Below are 20,209 nucleotides of genomic sequence, written 5' to 3'. Positions count from 1 at the left end.
AATATTACATAGATATTGGATCATTCTTTCTCTGTGTGTACGTACCCATTCTTTATATTTGTATATGTATTCAAATACATTTACAAGTACACTTGACCATGAAAACATTCATGCAGAAAAGGATGTTGGGTGTCTGCTCCATCACTCTCTGTCTTATTCCTTTGAGACAGAGTCTACCATTGAACCTAGGGCTTGCAGTTTTGGTTAGATTAGATGCCCAGCAAGCCCCAGATCTGTCTGTCTCATCCTACATCTGACAATGCTGGCTGGGGTTATAGGCCTTTGCTATGATATACTATGTTTTGTGTGCTGGCAGTGAGCATCTGAATTTAGGTTCTCATGCTTACACAGCCAGTGTTCCTTGCTGAGTCACATTCCTCACTCGTGGATCATTCCTTCTGATGGCTAAATAGTGTTAAATTTGTGAATATAGATGTATAAATTAAGCAATCCCTAAATAAAGGTACGTTGCCTGTTTCCACTCTTTTGCTCTTAGAAATGGCTAATGTGGTGATGTAACTCTATACATGTGTCAGTGTGAGATTTGTGATGTTGTCATTAGGAACACTTCCTAGGAAGGCAGTGCTGGTTAGGGGTAAATATACTTGGCTGTGTCCCTTTTCTTGTTTTTGATGTTCTCCTTGCTTCAGCCCAGTCCTTCTCCAAGACTCACTGTCCATGCTACACACTCAAACTTCTCCTCACTTCTGCAAACAAAGCCTTTATCTTCTTCTTCAGCTCACTGACTCTCTTTTAGGGTGACAACTGTGTTTACTTAATTTTGTCTCTTACTCTACATCAACACACTGGGTTTGTGGTGTTGTCACATAGAAAGGCTAGACAACTATTTACTAGATTTAAATGAATGATAAATTACGCTACCATGTTTTAAAAGGTTCTAGGGTAGACTTTCTAGTGTCACTAGAGGAAACGCCAAGATTATTGCTCATCCCCGAATCTTCTGACTCAGACATCATGGAGGGGAAATGCGGTTCTCATCTGGCTTACCTGAGCTTCTTTATCAGCCACTCATTGATGAGGAGTCGCAACAAGAAAAACATGGTGCCCTGAGAAACCAAGGCCACAAACATTGCTCCCAGCTTATCCATTTCAAAGGTCTCACTTGGATAATCCACACCATAGGCTTTTAAGAAATCCAGGACTGCCTGTTGCTGAGAGAGTTCAATCAAACCATAGCCAAAACAGAATTGGGGGAAGATGAGGAAAATTCGCTTGAGGGTTTCAGAAATAAGTTCTAGAGTCTGAAACAAGAAAAATAACAAAATGTAGTTTTAGGATTCCAACTAATTGACAAAACATTTAAAACTGGATGAAGACAGATGGAGAAGCCTCTGCAGATTGGCAATTATTTCACATGTATGCTGCAATCTCATATTGTATTTGCTACACAAATGACAGTATGGCAGAATTTATCATGGAAATGCAAGTAAAAAGAATGTTTTTCTCAAAGTGGCCCAAGGTATCCGGTCCAATTCTGGAGACAAAAATCACTTCTAGATGTAGCTTAGATTCAGAGAGAGAGGTAAGCTTGGCTCGAATGCTGGGATCCATAGCAGTACCAGTGGGTTTCTGAGAGAGGACTAAGTAAACCTTCTGACCTTAGGAATCTCAACCAGGGAAGGGAAAGACGTTGTGAAATGAGATGGAAGGAGAGATAACAGGTATCAAAGAGGCAGAAACGGCCCATTTTCCCGTTATTCACACTTAGGCCAACGGCTTCCACCTTACGGTTTTCCCTTTTTCTTCCTGAAGTGACCTTGCCTATCCCTCACCTCACTTCATTTCCCCTCTATTCTTTTGCATTCAATTGCCCAGGACTGTTAAAGCTTTTCTTTCACTGATCATAATTGTTAGTTCTGAATGGTGAGTGATGCTTACAATGAGGTTAGATTCCAATACATGATTGAAAGGAAATTTTTTTCCTCTATGAGTGTTCAAATGAATCCTAACCCAAAGCCATATACATAATCCATTCTTGCCACCATTGCACCTTAGTTATTTATTAATGAGTAAAATGTTTAGCTGACCAGTTGGTACCATACAATCTATCTGATTTCATTTTCATCATTTCACTCAAGACCTAGCAATAGTCAGTATTACTGGCATTCAGTAAATAAAATGATAAATATTAACCTATCTGGAGCTTAATTTCTTTTAAAGCTATACTTTGTCCTTTTCTAAATTGAATAAAAATCAAATGATAGTCTTTTCTACTTAAATACAGAGTAGAGGAAATCTTTCCACATGAAACACGTTAGGCTTCTGGTTCATTCACTGAAGTTTAAGTAATGAATAAAAGACCTTACCGGATCATTAGGCTTTTCCTTGGAAAGAAAGTATACCACCGACAGGGAAACAATGGAATTGATGCCAAAGAACAGGTTGACACACACATAAGTGATGAAGGCCATTCCTGTTTCATGGAAGAGGCCAGCCAGCAGGTACATCCAAGAAAATGTTGCGTAGCTGTAGGACAATAATACTAAAAATTAAAATTACACCTTAGTTATTCTAGTCTACAAACAATCAAATAAAGTTCGGATGGGTTTCCCAGGGAACAGTAAACATGAGAGGTGAGTGGCCAAGTCCTGAAGCCAAGTCTATATTTCATTCCTCATTTTGACAAAAGAGTCTCAAAGGATATTTTTTAAATGACAGCAAGAAACCTCTCTGTTAGGAAACCCATATAGTTTCTCTGTCATCATAACTCCAGACTCATCCCCTGCAAGGTATAATGTTACTCTGTCCAGGCAAGACTTCCGCTGCTCAGAAATAGGAGTTAAAACTGAATAAATCTTATCATTTAAAACTAAGGAAAGATAATGACATTGTAGCAGGTCGCTCATAAGCTCTGGGTAAAAGACTGGTGGCCTAGGTTAGGCAAAGATGAGCAACTTTAGTTTTAAATAGATCTAGAAACAGAAAGCCCTCTAGTTGTCTCACTTTCAATTGATTCTACCCATGCCTTTGTAATAGAATCAAGTTTTACACTGAATGTCAATTACATCATGCAACCTGTATTACTCTAACATAGAAACAACAGTAATTATACCCTTACCCATCTTGAAAAGACAAATGAAAATAGACATACATTTTTACATGCACCCTCTAAAGCCACATATAGTCATGTACTTTGTCAATACATATACCCACACATATTCATACTTTTCTGGTCATTCTAAAATATCCATTTTATATACTTTAGATTATGTGTGTAAGTTGGTACAATGAATGATACCCAGTAAGTGCCTGTTAGTGATGACAACATTAATTTTCAGAAGTGTGGTATATTGCAGACCGTGGACTAGCAAGTGTAATACATTAGTCATCACTTATGTTAAATGGCCCCAAGACAATTGTAAATTAATTAATGAGACTAAGGTCCTATTTGTGTCTAGGAGTGCTTAGTTTTGTTAATTCTTTTCTTGTTGCTTAGTCAGCTGCTTACCCAAACAGCAAAAGTAGGAGGGATACAGCGCCTAGATTATTTCCACTGTAGAAGGCAGGGAGCTTAAAAATTGCGATGACACCAATTGAAAATGCTACAGGAACCAAATAGAAGACCTATAGATATAGACAAAACAACATTTAGTATATGGTGGGCATTCTTTTAAAATCAATAACCCACCTTATTTAACCCTGCAATAAATTGACCTGGAAAAATTCTGAGGGAATAAATTTTTATTTATCTTCCTGTTGCTTGTAACATTCAGCTCATTTTACATTGATCTCACTTTAGAATTTGTCTTCTCCAATATGAAGTCAAGGCAATTTCAATCTATATAGATACACAAGAAATCCCTGGTGTTCCTGCCTCAAGGCTTAAGACTTGGGCTCATTCGGTGACAAGGGTTCTGGGAGAAAGATAAGAAAGCCAGGTTTCTTGGTATTAGAGTCAGTCCTCAAAGTATTGATTTCATTTTGGATGCGGCTACTCTCTCACACGGCTGCTTTCTGAGACTTGGTTATCAGTGTCAGGCATTCCGTGCAAAACAGCAGGGCAACCGTTCTCACACGTTCTTGAAATCACAGGTATCTGAACGAAAACCTCAGTATTGTTCACAAGCAAAAATACTAGAGGCTTAAGAGATTGCAGCAAGATGCATGCAGTGGAGTGGAGGTGGTTCAACTTAAGGGTGGTGTGAATGGCACCCGAGCACCAGTAGTCCTGATAACAGAATCTCAGTACTGAGTAGAACCTTCATAGAAGAACGCATTGAAGCTTCCTTAACATTTAAGCTCATGTGAAGTACAGAGCGGTCATTAGCATTCTTTTAGACTTGGCTTCTACAACGGGTACATTTCAGACCTCACTGGATGCATTAGCAAAATGGATCTGTGGTTAATTACTCTCCAACTCTTCAAGCCAATGATCTTGACAACAACTCAGACAATCGCTGCAATCACAGGCAAATGCATACTCATCTGGGCTCTTGGCCAACGCTGGTACATTTGGAGTCAAGAATGATCATCTGAACTTGGGGACCACTTTACATAACGGAGAGCGCTGTCAATGAAATACATCCCTCCTTGTCCCTGCTAATCTTCTCTAGTGTGTCATTCAGCGGGAGCTACTACTTTGATTTTTTCACTATTAGTTGATTAAATTTTTATAAGCTTGATTATCTGGCACTACGGGGTAATGCTGTTAAGCTTCTATTTTGCCACAGTAGTGGTTCTCAGACTTCAATGTGCTTAAAAATCACCTGGGGGATCTTGTTTGAAATGCATACTTTCTACACTCCATTTCTCAAGACACAGATTTAATAGACCTGGAGAGAGGCCCAGGAATCTGTATGTTGATGTGCACTCTAAGAATCTGATATTACCGAGATAAGGAAAGTAGGTGTCTTTTTCCCTCCAACCATCAGATGATATAAGCTCGATTCAATTGGCTTTTCTTAATTTTTTTCCTTGCAGTAATAATTTGAATAATTAGCGCAAATAGCTCTTGAATACGAAGCTGATAAACTTCTACTCAAATTGGTCCTGCCTTTCTTACAATGACAAAAGTTACTCACCATGTCATAGATGAAATTCGTCACCCAGTAGCATGTCACACCGATGCCAGAAATGTGCTGCAACTGCTTGGCTTTGGTCTGATGCTCCCTGACAATGTAGGTGACAAAGCTGGCAGTGGTGACAGAGTAGCCCATCAGGATGGACAGCGCCACTAAAATGTCGATTAAACTGCTGATTCTATCATGAGCAATAGGGAGAGGAAAGTACACATAAGTTTTTGGAACTCCTTTCCTTTCAGGAAGATTCATGACTAAAACCATCAACAAAGCAGTACAAGAGCTGGCTGTGACACAGATAAGGCTTCCTGCAAGGCAGTCAGATACTATCTTCGACATGACTCTTCTGTGACCCTGGAATAAATGTATCGCTAGTGCATCTGAATTGGCTAGGGATGCGTGATAGAAAAGCCTCGGTCTCCAAGGGTTACAGAGTGCATACAAAGGATACATAGATCTTGGGCAAAGAAACAGTACTTAAATGCTATGCAGGGAAGTCAAAATGATGAAGCACTTGTGCACTTGACTCATAAAAGCAGCAGACTCAGTGAATCTGCAGTCGACAAGCTCTACTTGGCAGCCCTCTCCACACCCTTCCAGAAACTTCCTTTTCTGCCAGTCAGTGACTTATATCACCAGCCCTTCTAGATTGACACCCATTCAGATACCACTGTAATTTCCAATTATTGCACATTCTACAGAAGTGCAGCTATGCCAATGGAAGGTAGTAATGTCAAGGAAAGAGATGTGCTTACGTGGCTTGTTCCTGGTCTTGCACCCCTGGATAAGGATGGCTATACATGATGATCCCTAGAAAGAAGGGAGAGTCCTGCTATTAGATGGTGTTTAGTAAATCAAGAGCAGCAAGTTTTACATGAATAATACACAATGCTTTGGTTCTTACAAGATTAGCCAAAGAATTGTACTTCAAAGATTCTTATTTAAAGGATAACGCTTTCCCCACCCTTAATTCCATCAAATTCTTGTGAGTACTGGTCTTCTCTTAAGAAGAAAATAAACAATGTCTACTTGTGTGTAGAATATCCTGGAAAGATCTAAGAACATCTACTTCTTATGTGGTACATGCCATACTCTGGAGTACATTCAAATGATTGCTTCTAACTTTCTTCTGCCTAGTCATTCCTATTTGCATCTCAGCTGTACGTCAGAATTAGAATACATTTAAATAAACAACTCAAATGGGCATCAATTATATAAGCCTCTCTGAAGATCACACACCATTCTAACCCTCCTTTCTGAGTTAATGACAATGATCAGGAAACATGGTCATGTAAGAACATGGTCCTATCTCTTTTACTATGTCTAAGATGCTTATTGTTTGAAAGTCCTACCAGAGTAGGGACTGGAAACATCAATATTGCATATCCATCAAAACTCAGGAAGCCCAAGAGCTTCTCATGCACCCACACTTAATTAGTAGTCACTTAATTCCACAGCGACCTCCATAGGATTGGACTATAGGCAAGCTTGCAAGGCAGTTTCTTAGTTAGTGACTGATGTGGGAGGACCCAATTCATTGTAGGTGGGGCCAACCCTGGGCTGGTGGTCCTGGGTTCTATAAGAAAAGCAAGCTAGTAAGCAGCACTCCTTCATGGTCTGTGCATCAGCTCTGGCCTCAAGATTCCTGCCGTGTTTGTGTTCCTGTTCTGACTTCTTTCAGTGATGAACAGTAATATGAAAGTGTAAGTCAAAGACACGCTTTTCTGAGTTGCTTTGGTCACGGTGCTTCATCACAGCAACAGTAACCCTAACTAAGACAAATGGCATGTTGAAGAAAATAAACAGTTAAAAACAAAACAAAGAAAACAACAACAACAAAAATCCACTTTGACCTCAGTTTTTAATCACATTGTAGGGGAATTTACTTCTCTTATTTTCTGTGAAGATTAATGATCTCTATTCTGTTTTTATTCATTCATTCATTCATTCATTCATTCATCTTAAACAAGTTCTCACTGTGCTTCTCTGGTCGCCTGGAACTCACCATCAAGACCAGGCTGGCTTAGAACTCACCATGTAGATCAGGATGGCCTTAAACCTACACAGATGCACCTGTCTTTGCCTCTCTTCTGAGTACTAGAATCAAAGGTATTTACCACCAGGTTCTTCAGTATTTTGCTTTGTTTTTTAAACCAAGGGTCTATTTTTCTCTGGGCCCTTTGTAATGTCTGATAAATTATAATGGAAATGGGGATGTTTGTCTTTTCTTTATACTTTCTTTTATACTTGATTTTTTAAAAATCAAGAAATATTTTTACTTAACTAATGGAAAATATGGTTTATCGACTCACCAAAATGCTGTGGAATAGGGAATTTCCATGAGTATCTACTGAAAGATGTCGTAATGTATCAGAACTAAACTCCTGTATCATACGTCTCTCCACAGCCTCTACAGCATCCAACACCATGTCTTAAGTGCATGACTGATCAATGGATGTTTATTAAAGCAAATCAACTAAATTTTCAAGTAGTATTGTCCTTACATGGAACCTACATCAAAAGTAGGCATTTTTCTGTGGTCCCTATAGATATCAAGCTAAAATGAGATGCTTCCCGTGGCCATTGCTGCTGAAGCAACAAAGAATGGGAGGAGCACATAGCCGTGTAACATTTGCCCGAGAAAATGTGCAAACCAATATTCTCTGGGAAGAACACAGATTTTCCACATGAAGTTAACCACTAGAGGGAACCACATGAATGTAACAGATATTGACATTGCCAAATGAAAGCTAATTAAAATATTTTATTAGCATATTAAGCTACAGAGAAATGAATTTTAGAGCTAAAGGAAAACCCGGAATCCTACAAAGATGCCTTCAGACACATGAAGGATCATGAGGAAGAGGTGGTGAGGGCAAATAGGTTGACCTTTACAGCTAGGTTAGGTTCACTTTCCATGGGAGACCCCACTCACGTATTCTGAAACATTACACATTTTTGAGTGACATAGATTTCTTCTTTGAAAGGAATAAAATATCTCCTAGAGAGGGCAGAATGTTGGCATTTTTTGTAAGTTTGAATAGACAGATTAACAAGAAATAGAAGACACACTTTCGTTAATTTATATATAATATTATTTAAACTTTATTTTTAAATTGAATAGTAAATTTCCTTTCAGGGTCAGCATAAGTTTTATGCTGCCAGATTCTTTTATCCTCTGTAACTTAAAACACATTGGTAAGGCCTTACAACAAGCCTGCGGGAGTCTCTAGTGGTTCCAGTTACATTAGTCTCAATAATGAAGACTAATTATGGTGGAAACCAGGACACAGGTTTCCAGAAGCCAACCCTTTAGATGAGGTGGCATCCTTCTGTTCTCTGTATCTTTGCTACATCTCCCTGGCTATTTCTATAGCTTCTCTGCTTTCATTGTCTGTCACAACAATGCATGTTTCTGCTCTGAATAAAACACCCCATGGAAGGGTTCCCAACAGCATTTCAATCCAGGTTAGACTCATCTGGCTTTAGTCAACATTTCATTTCACCTACCACCACTTCTGACTTTGTCCTTTATTAATGCGCTATACCTAAGGACTATCCATCTTGTTATTTTCTTAAAAGCTCCTCCCGCTAGGAAAAAAAAAAAAAAAGCCAAAACAGTTGGATAAAATAACTGATTCCTCTGAAAAGAAGATGTCTGAAGACTCTGCTGTTAGAGTGAGTGTCTGGCATGATTGTTTACTTCCACGATTATCAGCACAGAGACAGACACCAGAATGCATGGGGGTGGGGTAATGGACAGAAAAGGGGGGAGGGTCAGCTTTTATAAAAGACAGTTTTTGTCATTTATCCTTCCTAATAGGCTGTTTATGAGGCTGGGTCCTGGCCAGAAAATGTATTATTTCATTTTTTTTTCTCTCTTATTTTTTTAGGATCATATGGAAAAATAATTTGAGCAAGGCTCAAGGAGATGAAATGGTCTGATGAACCGTAATTGAGTTAGAAAAAAATAAATCAACTTTCTTTAAATCCCAGTCCTATTTAAAAATGATGGGGAGGGCTGTGGGGAAATGAAACTGGAGTAGATCTGCCTGAGTCTGGATAAACAGCTTGGAGCATTAGCAAAAGAACAGGTAGGACTCAGAGAGCTCCGAGTTCAAATCCCACTTTAGCACCTCAGTGAAAGCCTGGAAGCACACAGTAATGTTAACCCAAAATGGAAGTAGTTTTTGCATAACATACATGTCACATATGCTAAGTATGTGGTAGCACTTTGGGTGCAGTGTAGAACTTTGTGTTTTAAAAGTTTTGTCTTCATAACTGAGTGTGGTAGTGTTCAGCTTTAAGCCCAGCACTCAGGAGGCAGAGGCAAGTGGATGTCTATTAGTTTCAGGCCAGCCAAGGCTACCGGGTGAGAACTGAAAACTTGTCATAAATTTTTTTTTGCATATATAGATCTATGAACAATACTTATGAATTTATTAGCCAGCTTTTGTCTGCAGACAAATAAATAGCTCTGAAATATTTTCCACAAGACTTGACTACTAGCTGTGAGAACAATCTATCCTGGTTTGATAAATGAGGAAACTAAATTAATCTGAAGTTAAGGGTATCATCTGGAATGTTCCATCTGGAAGGAGTTACTATTTCCAAACCCTTTCTGAAGATCCCTAATTTAGATGCTGTAAAACATCCTCAACAGAGGAAGCAGATATGGGGAGCGTGTTTACATGGAAGGCTGTAGAAGAGAGTATAATTAAAGACAACTCTGCATAGTAACCCTACCGTGTCGGGCAGCATCGTACTGGGACATGTTAACTCTCAGGAGGAAGTTGTTGAGGCTGTTGAGGTAAGCTGGGAGGGAATGGTAGCCTTCTGGATCATACCACACCTGTCAAATTTCAAAAGGAGACAAGATCTGGATTGTGTTCGAGTGAAATAGGCTTTTAAAACCTCCAACAGGATACTTTATTTTTAAAGGAAAATCTCAATTTGCCAGTGATTCAGTCCACCTCAGAAGATAATAAGATACCCCTGGAGTGTTGATCGTAGATGGGTCTGTGGGTTTCCAGTTTACAGGTGGGTAGAGATTAGGGAGCTGGCTATTCTGAGTAACAGAATGAGTAACAGCTGACTTAGCAGCTGCTTCAGATGCTTCCACGGGCAAAACCTGAAATGAACTGGAGAAGCCATTGTTATCTCCGAAGTGAACCCATAGTGATTCTGAGAGTGAAGCCTTTTAACAGCACTGATAAGAACGGATAGCAAAGGAGTAGAGAAAGGACTTTTAATAATACGCAAGCCTTGGGTCCTTAACAACAAGCCTTGAGTCCTTAACAACAAAACTGATAGTTTTTACCCCACCCCCACTCCACCCCCACACTAACTTTCTGTTCCTAGTTATATGTAGCCCTCAGGATGTGAGTTACTTTACCCTCTACATCAAAAACAAGGCGTTTAAAATACTAATGTGCTTTTTAAAATGGTGTTAATTTAAAAATTGCATTCTGATTTAGAGAGGGGTAATTTCACATTAGAAAGTCCCTTGATTTTGAAAGGAAAATTTCAGTGTGTGGGGAAGAAAGGGTACATTGAAGTCTTCAGCATTGTTATTTGCCACACAGCTTTGTGACGATCAGTGTCTACGACGTAGGGATGTTGCGAGAACGGAATGAGATTTTCTTTTTCTAAAAGGTGAAGCTGCTGCTTGGCATAGTGCAATCATGAACTAAATGAATATTAATTGCTCTGCTTTCGCCTCGATTCTGTGTCTCTTACTACCCAAAGAGAAATGTTCAGAGGATGTTAAAATTGTCTGTGACTGAAAATAAGTAAACAACTAAAATCCTTATAACTGCTGCTTATCATCTGGGCAGTCATATGTGTCTGACTCAGAGGCTGACTTGTCTCAAAGCATTGCTACCATTTAGGAGAAGAAAAAAAAAATAAAACCAGTTGACTTATTTATTTCTATGAGATTTGTTACCATTCCGGGTTTGGTGAGAAGCAAGGTTAAAAGCCCACATTCCCATTCTCTAAGAGGCTGTGATACAGAAACAAAGAAAGTGCAGGAAAAATAAAGGCATTGTGAGACAAAAAAATCATAGGGATTACACACATGAATCCACCGCACACAAAAACTAAATGAGTGAATGAATGAATGAATGAATGAGAGAATGAGCATGAACTGAAGTTCTTATTCTACTGCAGATGGGTGTTTAGAGCTACATTTTGGTTACTGCAAGAAGCACCATTGTGTAGAGTTTTCACCTGTGTTCTTGCTCCTCTGTGTACATGCCTCCTTAGAGTACATGTATGCACCACGCAGAATTGATTTCATATGTTTTATGTTTCTCACATGAAGGTGTTTACATATACAAATTCCATATCCCTGTTTATATGACCTCCCAGAAGAAAGTCCCAAATTTACCTTAGCAAGAGTTCTATTGACAGGAACAGCTGTCACATCAAAACGAAGGTCGTTAGTCAATTTCAGCCCAAAACTCCAACCTCCATATCTACATAGAGCAACAAAATGTGTATTTGTTTTACAGGGTAAAAGTCTTCCTAAGTTATCTAAAATATTTAAGTAGGAGCTTATTTTTCTTTTCCACCCAAAATTTTTTAAAAAAAAAAAAACTGAAATTAATACAATAAATAAATCCAGAACTAGATAAATACAACGTGATATTTTTCTATGGGTCCTTATTTTAAAAATCATATTTTAACTCAAGTGTATACCATTACTAAGAGTCTCCTGAACAAATGTACTGTCTGGGATGGGTGGCTCGTGCCTGTGATCTGAACTCTCAGGAAACTTAGGAAGGAGAAGTGTTGTGAGCTCCAAGTCAGCCTGAGCTACAACCTAAGACCTTGCCTAACTAACAGTTTTACAGACACACTATGTTAAGCAGTTACATATATGCAATGAGCATTCTAAAAAGGAATTGTATATCTAAGTTTTTCCTCTTTCCATATCCAAACTCAACATTATAGCGCCTGTTTAAATATTCTTTGCAGGTAATTGATACCAGAACGATCTAATTTATTATCTTTTTTTTCAAATTACTTAATTCTCTTCTAAATAAAAATTTCCTAGATTTTTGATTGGCTTTACTTTTTTTTTCTTCTAAGATGCCTGAATGTGAGTTTGACATGTCGGTTTATGATTTTCTTAAAAAATTGACTTTAAAATTCAAGTAATAGTTCTCAGAACAAACTTAGATATTTGCCAAATTAGATCCAACTTAAATAATAGGGCAGTGAAATTTATACAATAATAACCCTCATCTATGAGGTTATTATAATGAGATGGTGTAGAGACATAATTTTAACATGTGAATGATACCATTGCTTTTTAAAAATGTGGGTTTTTAAACTATTTTTTTCATAATAAATCTTTTTCTCTTAAATACCTGGTATCTCTGAATATAGAAAACATTTGTTTCTACCCAAACCCATGTCTATGGAAATTATTTACTTGTATATCTGTAATTAGAAATTTCAAGAGAGAAGAATAGCAAAATATTAATAGTGGCTATATATGAGTAGAAAGTGTGCTTTGTCTTCTTTAGCTTATCTATAATGTAACATCTCGCAGTGAATGTGAAGAATTTATATACATTGAGAAATGAAGGAGAGATGGTGGGAAGAGGAGAGTCATGACTGTAAGTTCACAGGCTTTATATCCCAGCAAAAGTTCAGGGGGACATTTAACAAATGACTTCCTATGACCTTGCCACACACAGGACATTTTGTCCATTCACAAACACAATCTACATTTTGAGAGATTATTATTGTAACTCAGATCAACTGTCACAAAAAAGTCATGCTTTGAAACTCTTAAGTTAATCCAATCCAGTCAATAACTTGTCTACTGCTTTGAGAAAAAGTAAGTACAGATTCAACAATATATTTAAAGACCTTAAAAAGCTACTGACTTTTTAGTTTGCTCAAATGAATCTTAATTTGGAGTCATTGCTTAAATTTCTATATATATGACTATGTACACAAAGTATCTATGTTACCATATCAATGATTAGATCAATCATCAATCAATCAAATCAAAGCAATGATCAATTTCACTATATAAAGAATTTACAACTATTACTTATACTGTTTCAAATTTGCAAGTCTGTTACCATAAAAACTGGAAATCAATTAAATACAGTACAAACAGAAGATTTTACCTTTTCTGTACAAAATTATTTGCAGTTGATATCAGATAATTTTCCATATGTTTTCCAGTGAGGTTATAAATAACTTGGGAAGAGTAAGTTCTTCTATGAGGTGGAGAATAGTTAAATTTAGGGCATTCCTGGAAAATAAAATGATCAAATTAAGTTCTTCCTGCCTGTCCCTGTAAGTTAAATAGACAATGTCAGTGTCCCCTGATTTGCCCATTACTGTATGGGCTGAGGTGATCAAACTGCCCTTTGATTCACAGGAACCTTGGGAAACAAGACAACTTGCCTATTTTCCAGGAAATTAGAACAACTGTCACTTATGTAGAACAATTATATGTGTTTAGGACTCACCCAAAGCTAAACAGAGTACAAGTTAGCAAATACACCATCTTACATTGTTCTGACAAGGTAAGCTCTTTCGGGAGAATATTAGGAAACAGAAACATTTCAAATACCTTAACAATTTACAGGGAATCAAAAAGGGATCTGCCTCAAATTAAAAACAATGTTATGAGAGGAAAGTCTTCAAAACGACAGCAGTGAATTGAAAGTTCACAGCACATTGGTTTTCACTACCTAACTTAGGAGTAAGGATTTCACTAATATATTGGTTTACATTTAGATGTTTACATGTTAGTTACATGTATATGTGTATTTATTATTTAAGAACTAATTTTAGGCTTACAGAAAGTTAACACATATAGTAACAAGAGATTTGTGTCTGCCTGAACAGACTTCATATAGAGCTTATGTTTTTATTTATTGATTATTTATTCTTTGGGATTTTAAGACAGGGTTTCTAGCCCAGCCTGGCTTCAAGCTTACTATGTAGCTGAGGAATTCCACTGAACTTCTGATCCCCTTGCTTGTACAAAAATTACAGCTCTGTGCACTCCGCCCAACTTCAGACGCTTATGTTCACACACTTATTTTTTACACTCAACCAGAGTAACAACAACCTAGCTCTTCTTTGGATCCTAAAGCTCATTGCCATGATATCTAGTCTGGGGAAAGCCTAGCACAATTCACCTCTTCCTTCCATTGCTCACTCACACCCAGCCCCAGAGCCAGAGGCTCACAGCACATGTGAGCTGTATCAAGTTGCAGACTGCTCTAAAATCTCAAGAGGGAATTTCACTGACCACGCAGCGGCATCTACCTAGAGATGACATTTCTGAATAGCATTGGCTTCCCAATTAATCAGAAGAAGCTGTCTCCATATACCCAGTATAGCTCTGAAGGGTTTTTTTTTAATCAAATTGCATTATATGTAAAAAATAACCACATGTATTATAAAGGCACTGCTTGATGAAGTTTGACAGATTGAACACACCCACATAATTAGCAACTAAGAAGAGGAGCCCATCAGTTCAAATCACAAGTTTGAACTCCCTGCAAATTTCTACCACCCCCCAAAGACCATAGATGTAGTTTTAGCCATTTATTTATTTATTTAGCTAACACACAAAATAATAAGGGTTTTTGTTGTTGTTATTATTGTTGTTAACTTAGACAAGGGAGTAAAAACTCTAAATAGTAGGTTAGACTAACATTTAAAAATTGAAAAAGATTTTTGTTGGACCCTAGTTCTTATAGTTAATAACTATCTTGCATTGGAACTCCAAAACAGGCTGTGCACTCTGGAAATGTTTTTATTGTAAAATATTGTACTGAGATCGAGGACAACAATATGACACTTGAAGAAAGCATTGCTAGACTCTTCCTGCATGAGAGAAGAGGTTGCTGATCCTTAGAAACCCAATAGTGACTTTTCTTCAATAAAAATTTTATTTAAAATTTTTGAAATGTTCTCTGCTCTAGGATGCTTGCTCTGATACATGGGATGTGTGTGATACATATGTAGTGACTCAAATGGAAATCTTGAACTCGCCTAGTTGGGTATGTTGTACTAAGAGTTTAGAGAGTTGATAGCTTAGAAAATGAAGATCTGCATGCATAAAATAAAGTACCTATGGGATACATTTTAATATTATCAGGAAATTAATGTTGATCCAATCCTTTCTAGGCAGTGCTTGGGAGCCCATGGTATTCCTTTCTAGACTTACAGGTAACCAACTTCCCAGCTCACTGCCTGGGTAGCGTGCTTACTATATTCTCAAATACGACAGTTAACAGTCACCTTTGTGCTGTGGAACTGAGCTTTCCAACTAGAACAGAATTGAAACCAAAGATTCATTTTCAGTTGGTTTCCACAAAGGCCATCTTCTACCACTGGAAATTTGTCTTGAGTCAGATTTAAAACAGTGACCTGAAGTTCAAAGTCAATATTTTTTGAGTGCCCAGGCCCATATCTTTTGAGCTACTAGCTTCCATAAAATGAAATTATACTGACTCTTTGGTAACCTGGATAGATCTGTCAAGTTTTGCTATTTATTCTCTTCTCTTTTTTTTTTTTTCTACTTTACTGAAACTGAATTCTCTTTTACCTGGACATTGTCTGAACAGGAGCAAACACCAAAGTTGTCGATAGCTTCTCCACTTGTGTTCCACGTTCCCAGATCGTCTTTTTTTAAACACTGCCTATTAAAAAAAATGATACCGAAGTGAGGTATGTGTGTATGTTCATATGCATGTTCTCATTCTTGTGTGGGAACATATAAATAAGTAGTTGGTATTCAATTTAGGTGTATAGAACAGGGTATAATATTTCATAAGCTGATTATGCATTGCACTAGTGGCTTTGTTTGGCATTTAGCGGTGGTGAGAATTACAGGGAAATATCAAGTGACTATAACAAAGTTGAATCAAAGCTCAGGGAAGTTTCTCTCAGTGGCAGGATGAGGCTGGGTACTCCCTTTGTTCAGTTTCATGCTTCTCATCCACTTGGCTGATGCACTAGAGTCACGTTAATACATGTGATGTACTATCTAGAAAGTTTAAATAAGCTCTGCTATATATATTATATGTAATAAAAGAATATATATATGTGTGTGTGTGTGTGTGTGTGTGTGTGTGTGTGTGTTAGAGTCAGAAGCTTTAGGTCTCAGGTTACCTATGCATCATACAATTTTGACTTCCTTAAACATATACATTAGTCCCTATGGCCCCTACTTTCTTCATCAGAGCTCAGTGGAGAACTTGCTGTTTTTGTAGATGACCTGAATTTGGTTCCCAGCATCCACATTTGTGGCTCATAACCACTTGTAACTCCAGTTCCAGATCCGATACTCTCTTCTGGCCTCTATGGACACAAGGTGTGCATGTGGTGCACATACAAGCAAGCACATACTCACACATACACAAAATACATACACACATACATAAAATAAAAAAATAAACAGTTCTTTAAAAATAATAAAATGGGATTAACAATGTAATTCTAATGTTGTGATTGTAAAATATAACAATATAAGAGGTGAGCAAATGTAAGGAATCTAATGTTTATTATTATGGTATAGTACCTGTCAAAAAAAGTAAAAAGAAAGAGGTAAGAATCTATTAGATACAGACTTTCTATAGATATTATCCTTTTCCAGCAAAGTTGTGCACATTTACTTTATGTATTCCTACACACACTCATGCAAACTAGAATGCTGGGAAGAAGAAAGGAGGAGAACTTACCAGTCACTAGTATTCAAACACACATTGTCAATGCCAGGGAAATTCCATAGAGCTGAGACCAGGCCATTGGTGCTTGGGTCAAAATTCCTGCAATAACAAACAACAGGGACTCATTAGTAAACACACATTCACTAATGACCCTAAGATATGAATTATGCTATCTACAAAACTTTTTTTCCACTTCCTCCCTCCATTTCTACTTCTCTGCCTCCACCTGTCTCCTCCCTTTCTTTTAGGCTGTCAACTCCAGGCCTACACATATGCTTGATATGAATGGCAGCCCTGATGTATACCCTCCCTATAGGCTTACAAATCTTTAGAAGATGCATGCTTTGCTGCCCTGATGTTCTCCTATGACATGAATTTAGCCATCACATGTAGTTTAAGTCTAACTGTTAAAAGTAAACATCACTCTGACTTTATTTGTAGATGTGTGTAAACCTTCTTAAGTTATTTGTTAGGCACAGAAGTAGCCCATTTCTTTAGCAGAATTAAGTGCTGTAGCTCCCAAATTCTATATTTTTCTCCACCAACCAAGGAATCATTGTGGAACTGATCTTGTTAGAACATAACTCACGCGTAGAAGGCTGTCTGTTCAGAGTTGCCATAAATGGATGGAGAGATCATGATCTCGGGGTAACTGTTGCTGGAATCCCTCAGTGTGCCGAGGCCCATGGCAGTGGCTACGAAGACGATGGGGAGGACCACCTGAGCAATCAGACCTTTCCAGTTCCTGCGGGTGTGGTGGAACCTCTTGATGAGAATAGCCATTATCTTCTTCAGTAATAGTCCAAAGCCATCCAGCTTCTCGCTTCTTGTCAGGACTTTGTCTGAGTAAGGGAAAGAGATTTAGTGCAGTTCCAGGAAACCTCCATAAATCAAGTCATAATACAGCTTCACAAACTGCGGGTGAATTAGGTATCATGTAACATGGATGGAAGAAGCTTCTGTTTTCTATATTCAGACTGAAGCCTCTGCAATCCACTTCTAAAATTGCCCTAAATAGGGGACCCCAATGTGTGCTTCATATATAGCTGAATTTAAGAGTGTTAGGAAAATCGTGATTCACTAGCACCAGTTGTAATACATATGTATAGTAAGCTTACTGGGAAAAATTAAGGATTCTGAATTTTGCAAATGAGCCCTGTCCCCTATGCCAATGTTCCAATGCAGACCCAATATGTAATCACTAATTTTTAATATATAGAAAATAGTCTCATCAAGACCAAATTCAAATAATATAACTAAAACATCAGCCCAGTATAAAAACTGGTTCCTAGCACAGACTATGAATTTTGATGTTTCAATTTCTAATATGAAATCCAAAGAACTTACTCGAAGTGTAGGAAAAGGAAAGCTTCTCCAAGATATAATTCTAATTCAACCACATATTCATACACTGTCTTTGGAAATTAGAAATGATTATGGCCTTTCAAGACTCCACATTCAATTTCCATAAGCGAACCACTGAAAACTTGTCTACTTTGCACCCCCTCTCTGAAATGCTCTCCAAGGCTTAAGAAAATCTCCGTTGCCTTTGAGACCCATGGAAGCCATGGTGACTATCTCAGCAGCTTCCCCCAGAGGTGGCTTCAAATATAGCATCCTCATCAGAGGCCTGCCACCACACATTGTTACACGTGATACGACAATGGTATCGGTCAATGCTATGTGCATTTAAAATTCTCCATCACGAATCATGCAGCTCAAAAATCATGATCTCCATTTAGCTGATAAGGGAAAAAATACAAAGCTGCTCAATTTAAAATGAATTCCAATTAAACAGAGGGAACACGTTTAAATGCAAACTCATCTCTCTGCAACGGGGAATTGTACAAGGAGCTGAATATTTTGAGTTAATTAGCATATTTTTCTGTTCCTTGAGAAATTACGTGCGGATGACTTACAGGTGTGTCAAAATGCAGTCAATGGGCTGCCTCAAAGATAATGTCAATGAGGGGAACATTCTAAATGAAGAATAACTTCAAATTATGGGGGAAAGGCAGGGGCAAATACATAGAAGCAAATGACCGCTTTCCAATCAAAGCCCCCAGTTCCTCAGATTCCACAGTTTGATTCCCCAACAGTTGATAAACAAGAAACTCGACAGAGGACAGATGAGACTCCAATTCTAGAGTTATGCAAACATCAGAGACGATCTTTTCTGAGTCTTCGAGACAGGCAAATGTTTAATTAAAAGTTCTGTTCCTAGAGATGGTTCCCACTTTAGCCAAACGGTTGAAATGACTATTCCATAATTCATATATCATTTTACTACATGCTTTCTTAAGTAAATCGTATTTCCAGGGTAGAAATGAACTGTCAGAAGGAGACCAGGTGACAATAAAAGCTGCTTTTAAAATAACTTAACCTCTCAATGTTATATCAAAAATTCGGTGTTTCTTTCTTTTTTTTTTTTTCAAATATATCCTATGTGAAGAGTTGAGGGTGAAGCATTTGAATATACACAGGTCTAACCTAGTCAAAGCATAGGCTTTACCCCAAACAAAGGGATTCTTTTGCCCCTCAAGTGAATCAGAGTTAGGAAAGCTAGAGGCTAGACCTCACCTCTCCTAGTGAGGGATGATTTAAAAAAAAAAAAAAAAACCACACAACTTAATTTTGGATGATTTTGTTCCCTCATATATGCACCAAATGATAGGGTGCTCCTGACTAAATAACCATGTCTATCCCTGCACAGCCCTGATTGCAGGAAGAGTCGTAACTTGTGAAGCACACCTCTGAAATCACAGACAGTGACATCCAAAGAAGCATTTCTGATGAACAGGGAGCCCCGCCCCCATCACCTGTCACAAGTATTCCCCAGGTTCATCTCGCTTTCACAGCTGCTTCCCTTTTGAAAGTGAGAATTTGATCTTCTGTAATGAGTATTCTGTGTGTTGAAGGATGCTTGTGTGTATTGGGATTGTTAATTTAAAGAGAAACTTTAAAGTTGAACTCCACAAAAGGAGTAAAAATCTGCACGTCTGATTTCCTCTATTATGTCTGTCATCAACAAAAATTAAGCAAAATCTGCACATTCGGTTTGTACCGTCTCTGTCAGTGAAGTTGCTGCTGCTCACGGACAGGTCGTCAGGAGTTGAGGTGCCATTGGCACTGGGGTTCCCTCCTTTTCTCTGTGTCAAGTGCTCCAGACTCATGTTACCACCTTTTTGTGAATCTTTTGTCAAGTTCAGGAAGACCTAGAAAGAGAGGCCATATCACTTCATTAGCATAAAAATATGTATCTCTTAGGACCTCAGTTTTGATTTTGAGTTATTATCACATATATTAGAACAACTATTTCCAACTGACATTAAGAGAATATTTTTTTTATGTATAAAAGATGGTCATTCTTATGTTTGGGATGTAAAGTGTTAAAATATTTTCTTCTCAGAAATCAATCTTCTGTTAGAATGGTACTGAGAATTTCAAGCTTTT

At 37.9% G+C, this 20,209-nt stretch overlaps 1 protein-coding gene across 1 annotated transcript in view; it reads right to left on the bottom strand.

Moving 5' to 3' along the window:
• Abca12 (ATP binding cassette subfamily A member 12) overlaps positions 1 to 20,209 on the bottom strand; it is a 165,416-nt gene that overhangs the window by 14,253 nt on the left and 130,954 nt on the right. Inside the window, exons 33-44 of the mRNA XM_034498585.2 lie at positions 19,821 to 19,971; positions 17,346 to 17,598; positions 16,769 to 16,855; positions 15,634 to 15,727; positions 13,190 to 13,317; positions 11,431 to 11,518; positions 9,786 to 9,891; positions 5,795 to 5,849; positions 5,043 to 5,220; positions 3,470 to 3,585; positions 2,328 to 2,487; positions 1,009 to 1,262 (exon numbers count right to left, since the gene is read on the bottom strand). Of these exons, the coding sequence (XP_034354476.1) occupies positions 1,009 to 1,262; positions 2,328 to 2,487; positions 3,470 to 3,585; positions 5,043 to 5,220; positions 5,795 to 5,849; positions 9,786 to 9,891; positions 11,431 to 11,518; positions 13,190 to 13,317; positions 15,634 to 15,727; positions 16,769 to 16,855; positions 17,346 to 17,598; positions 19,821 to 19,971 (1,670 nt within the window). The remainder of the gene's footprint in view (positions 1 to 1,008; positions 1,263 to 2,327; positions 2,488 to 3,469; positions 3,586 to 5,042; positions 5,221 to 5,794; positions 5,850 to 9,785; positions 9,892 to 11,430; positions 11,519 to 13,189; positions 13,318 to 15,633; positions 15,728 to 16,768; positions 16,856 to 17,345; positions 17,599 to 19,820; positions 19,972 to 20,209) is intronic.

Source organism: Arvicanthis niloticus, chromosome 3, assembly GCF_011762505.2.
Source record: "Arvicanthis niloticus isolate mArvNil1 chromosome 3, mArvNil1.pat.X, whole genome shotgun sequence".
In the NCBI taxonomy this organism is placed as follows: Eukaryota; Metazoa; Chordata; class Mammalia; order Rodentia; family Muridae; genus Arvicanthis; species Arvicanthis niloticus.
Note: the sequence above shows the minus strand (reverse complement) of the source record. Positions and strands in the feature narration are given on the sequence as shown.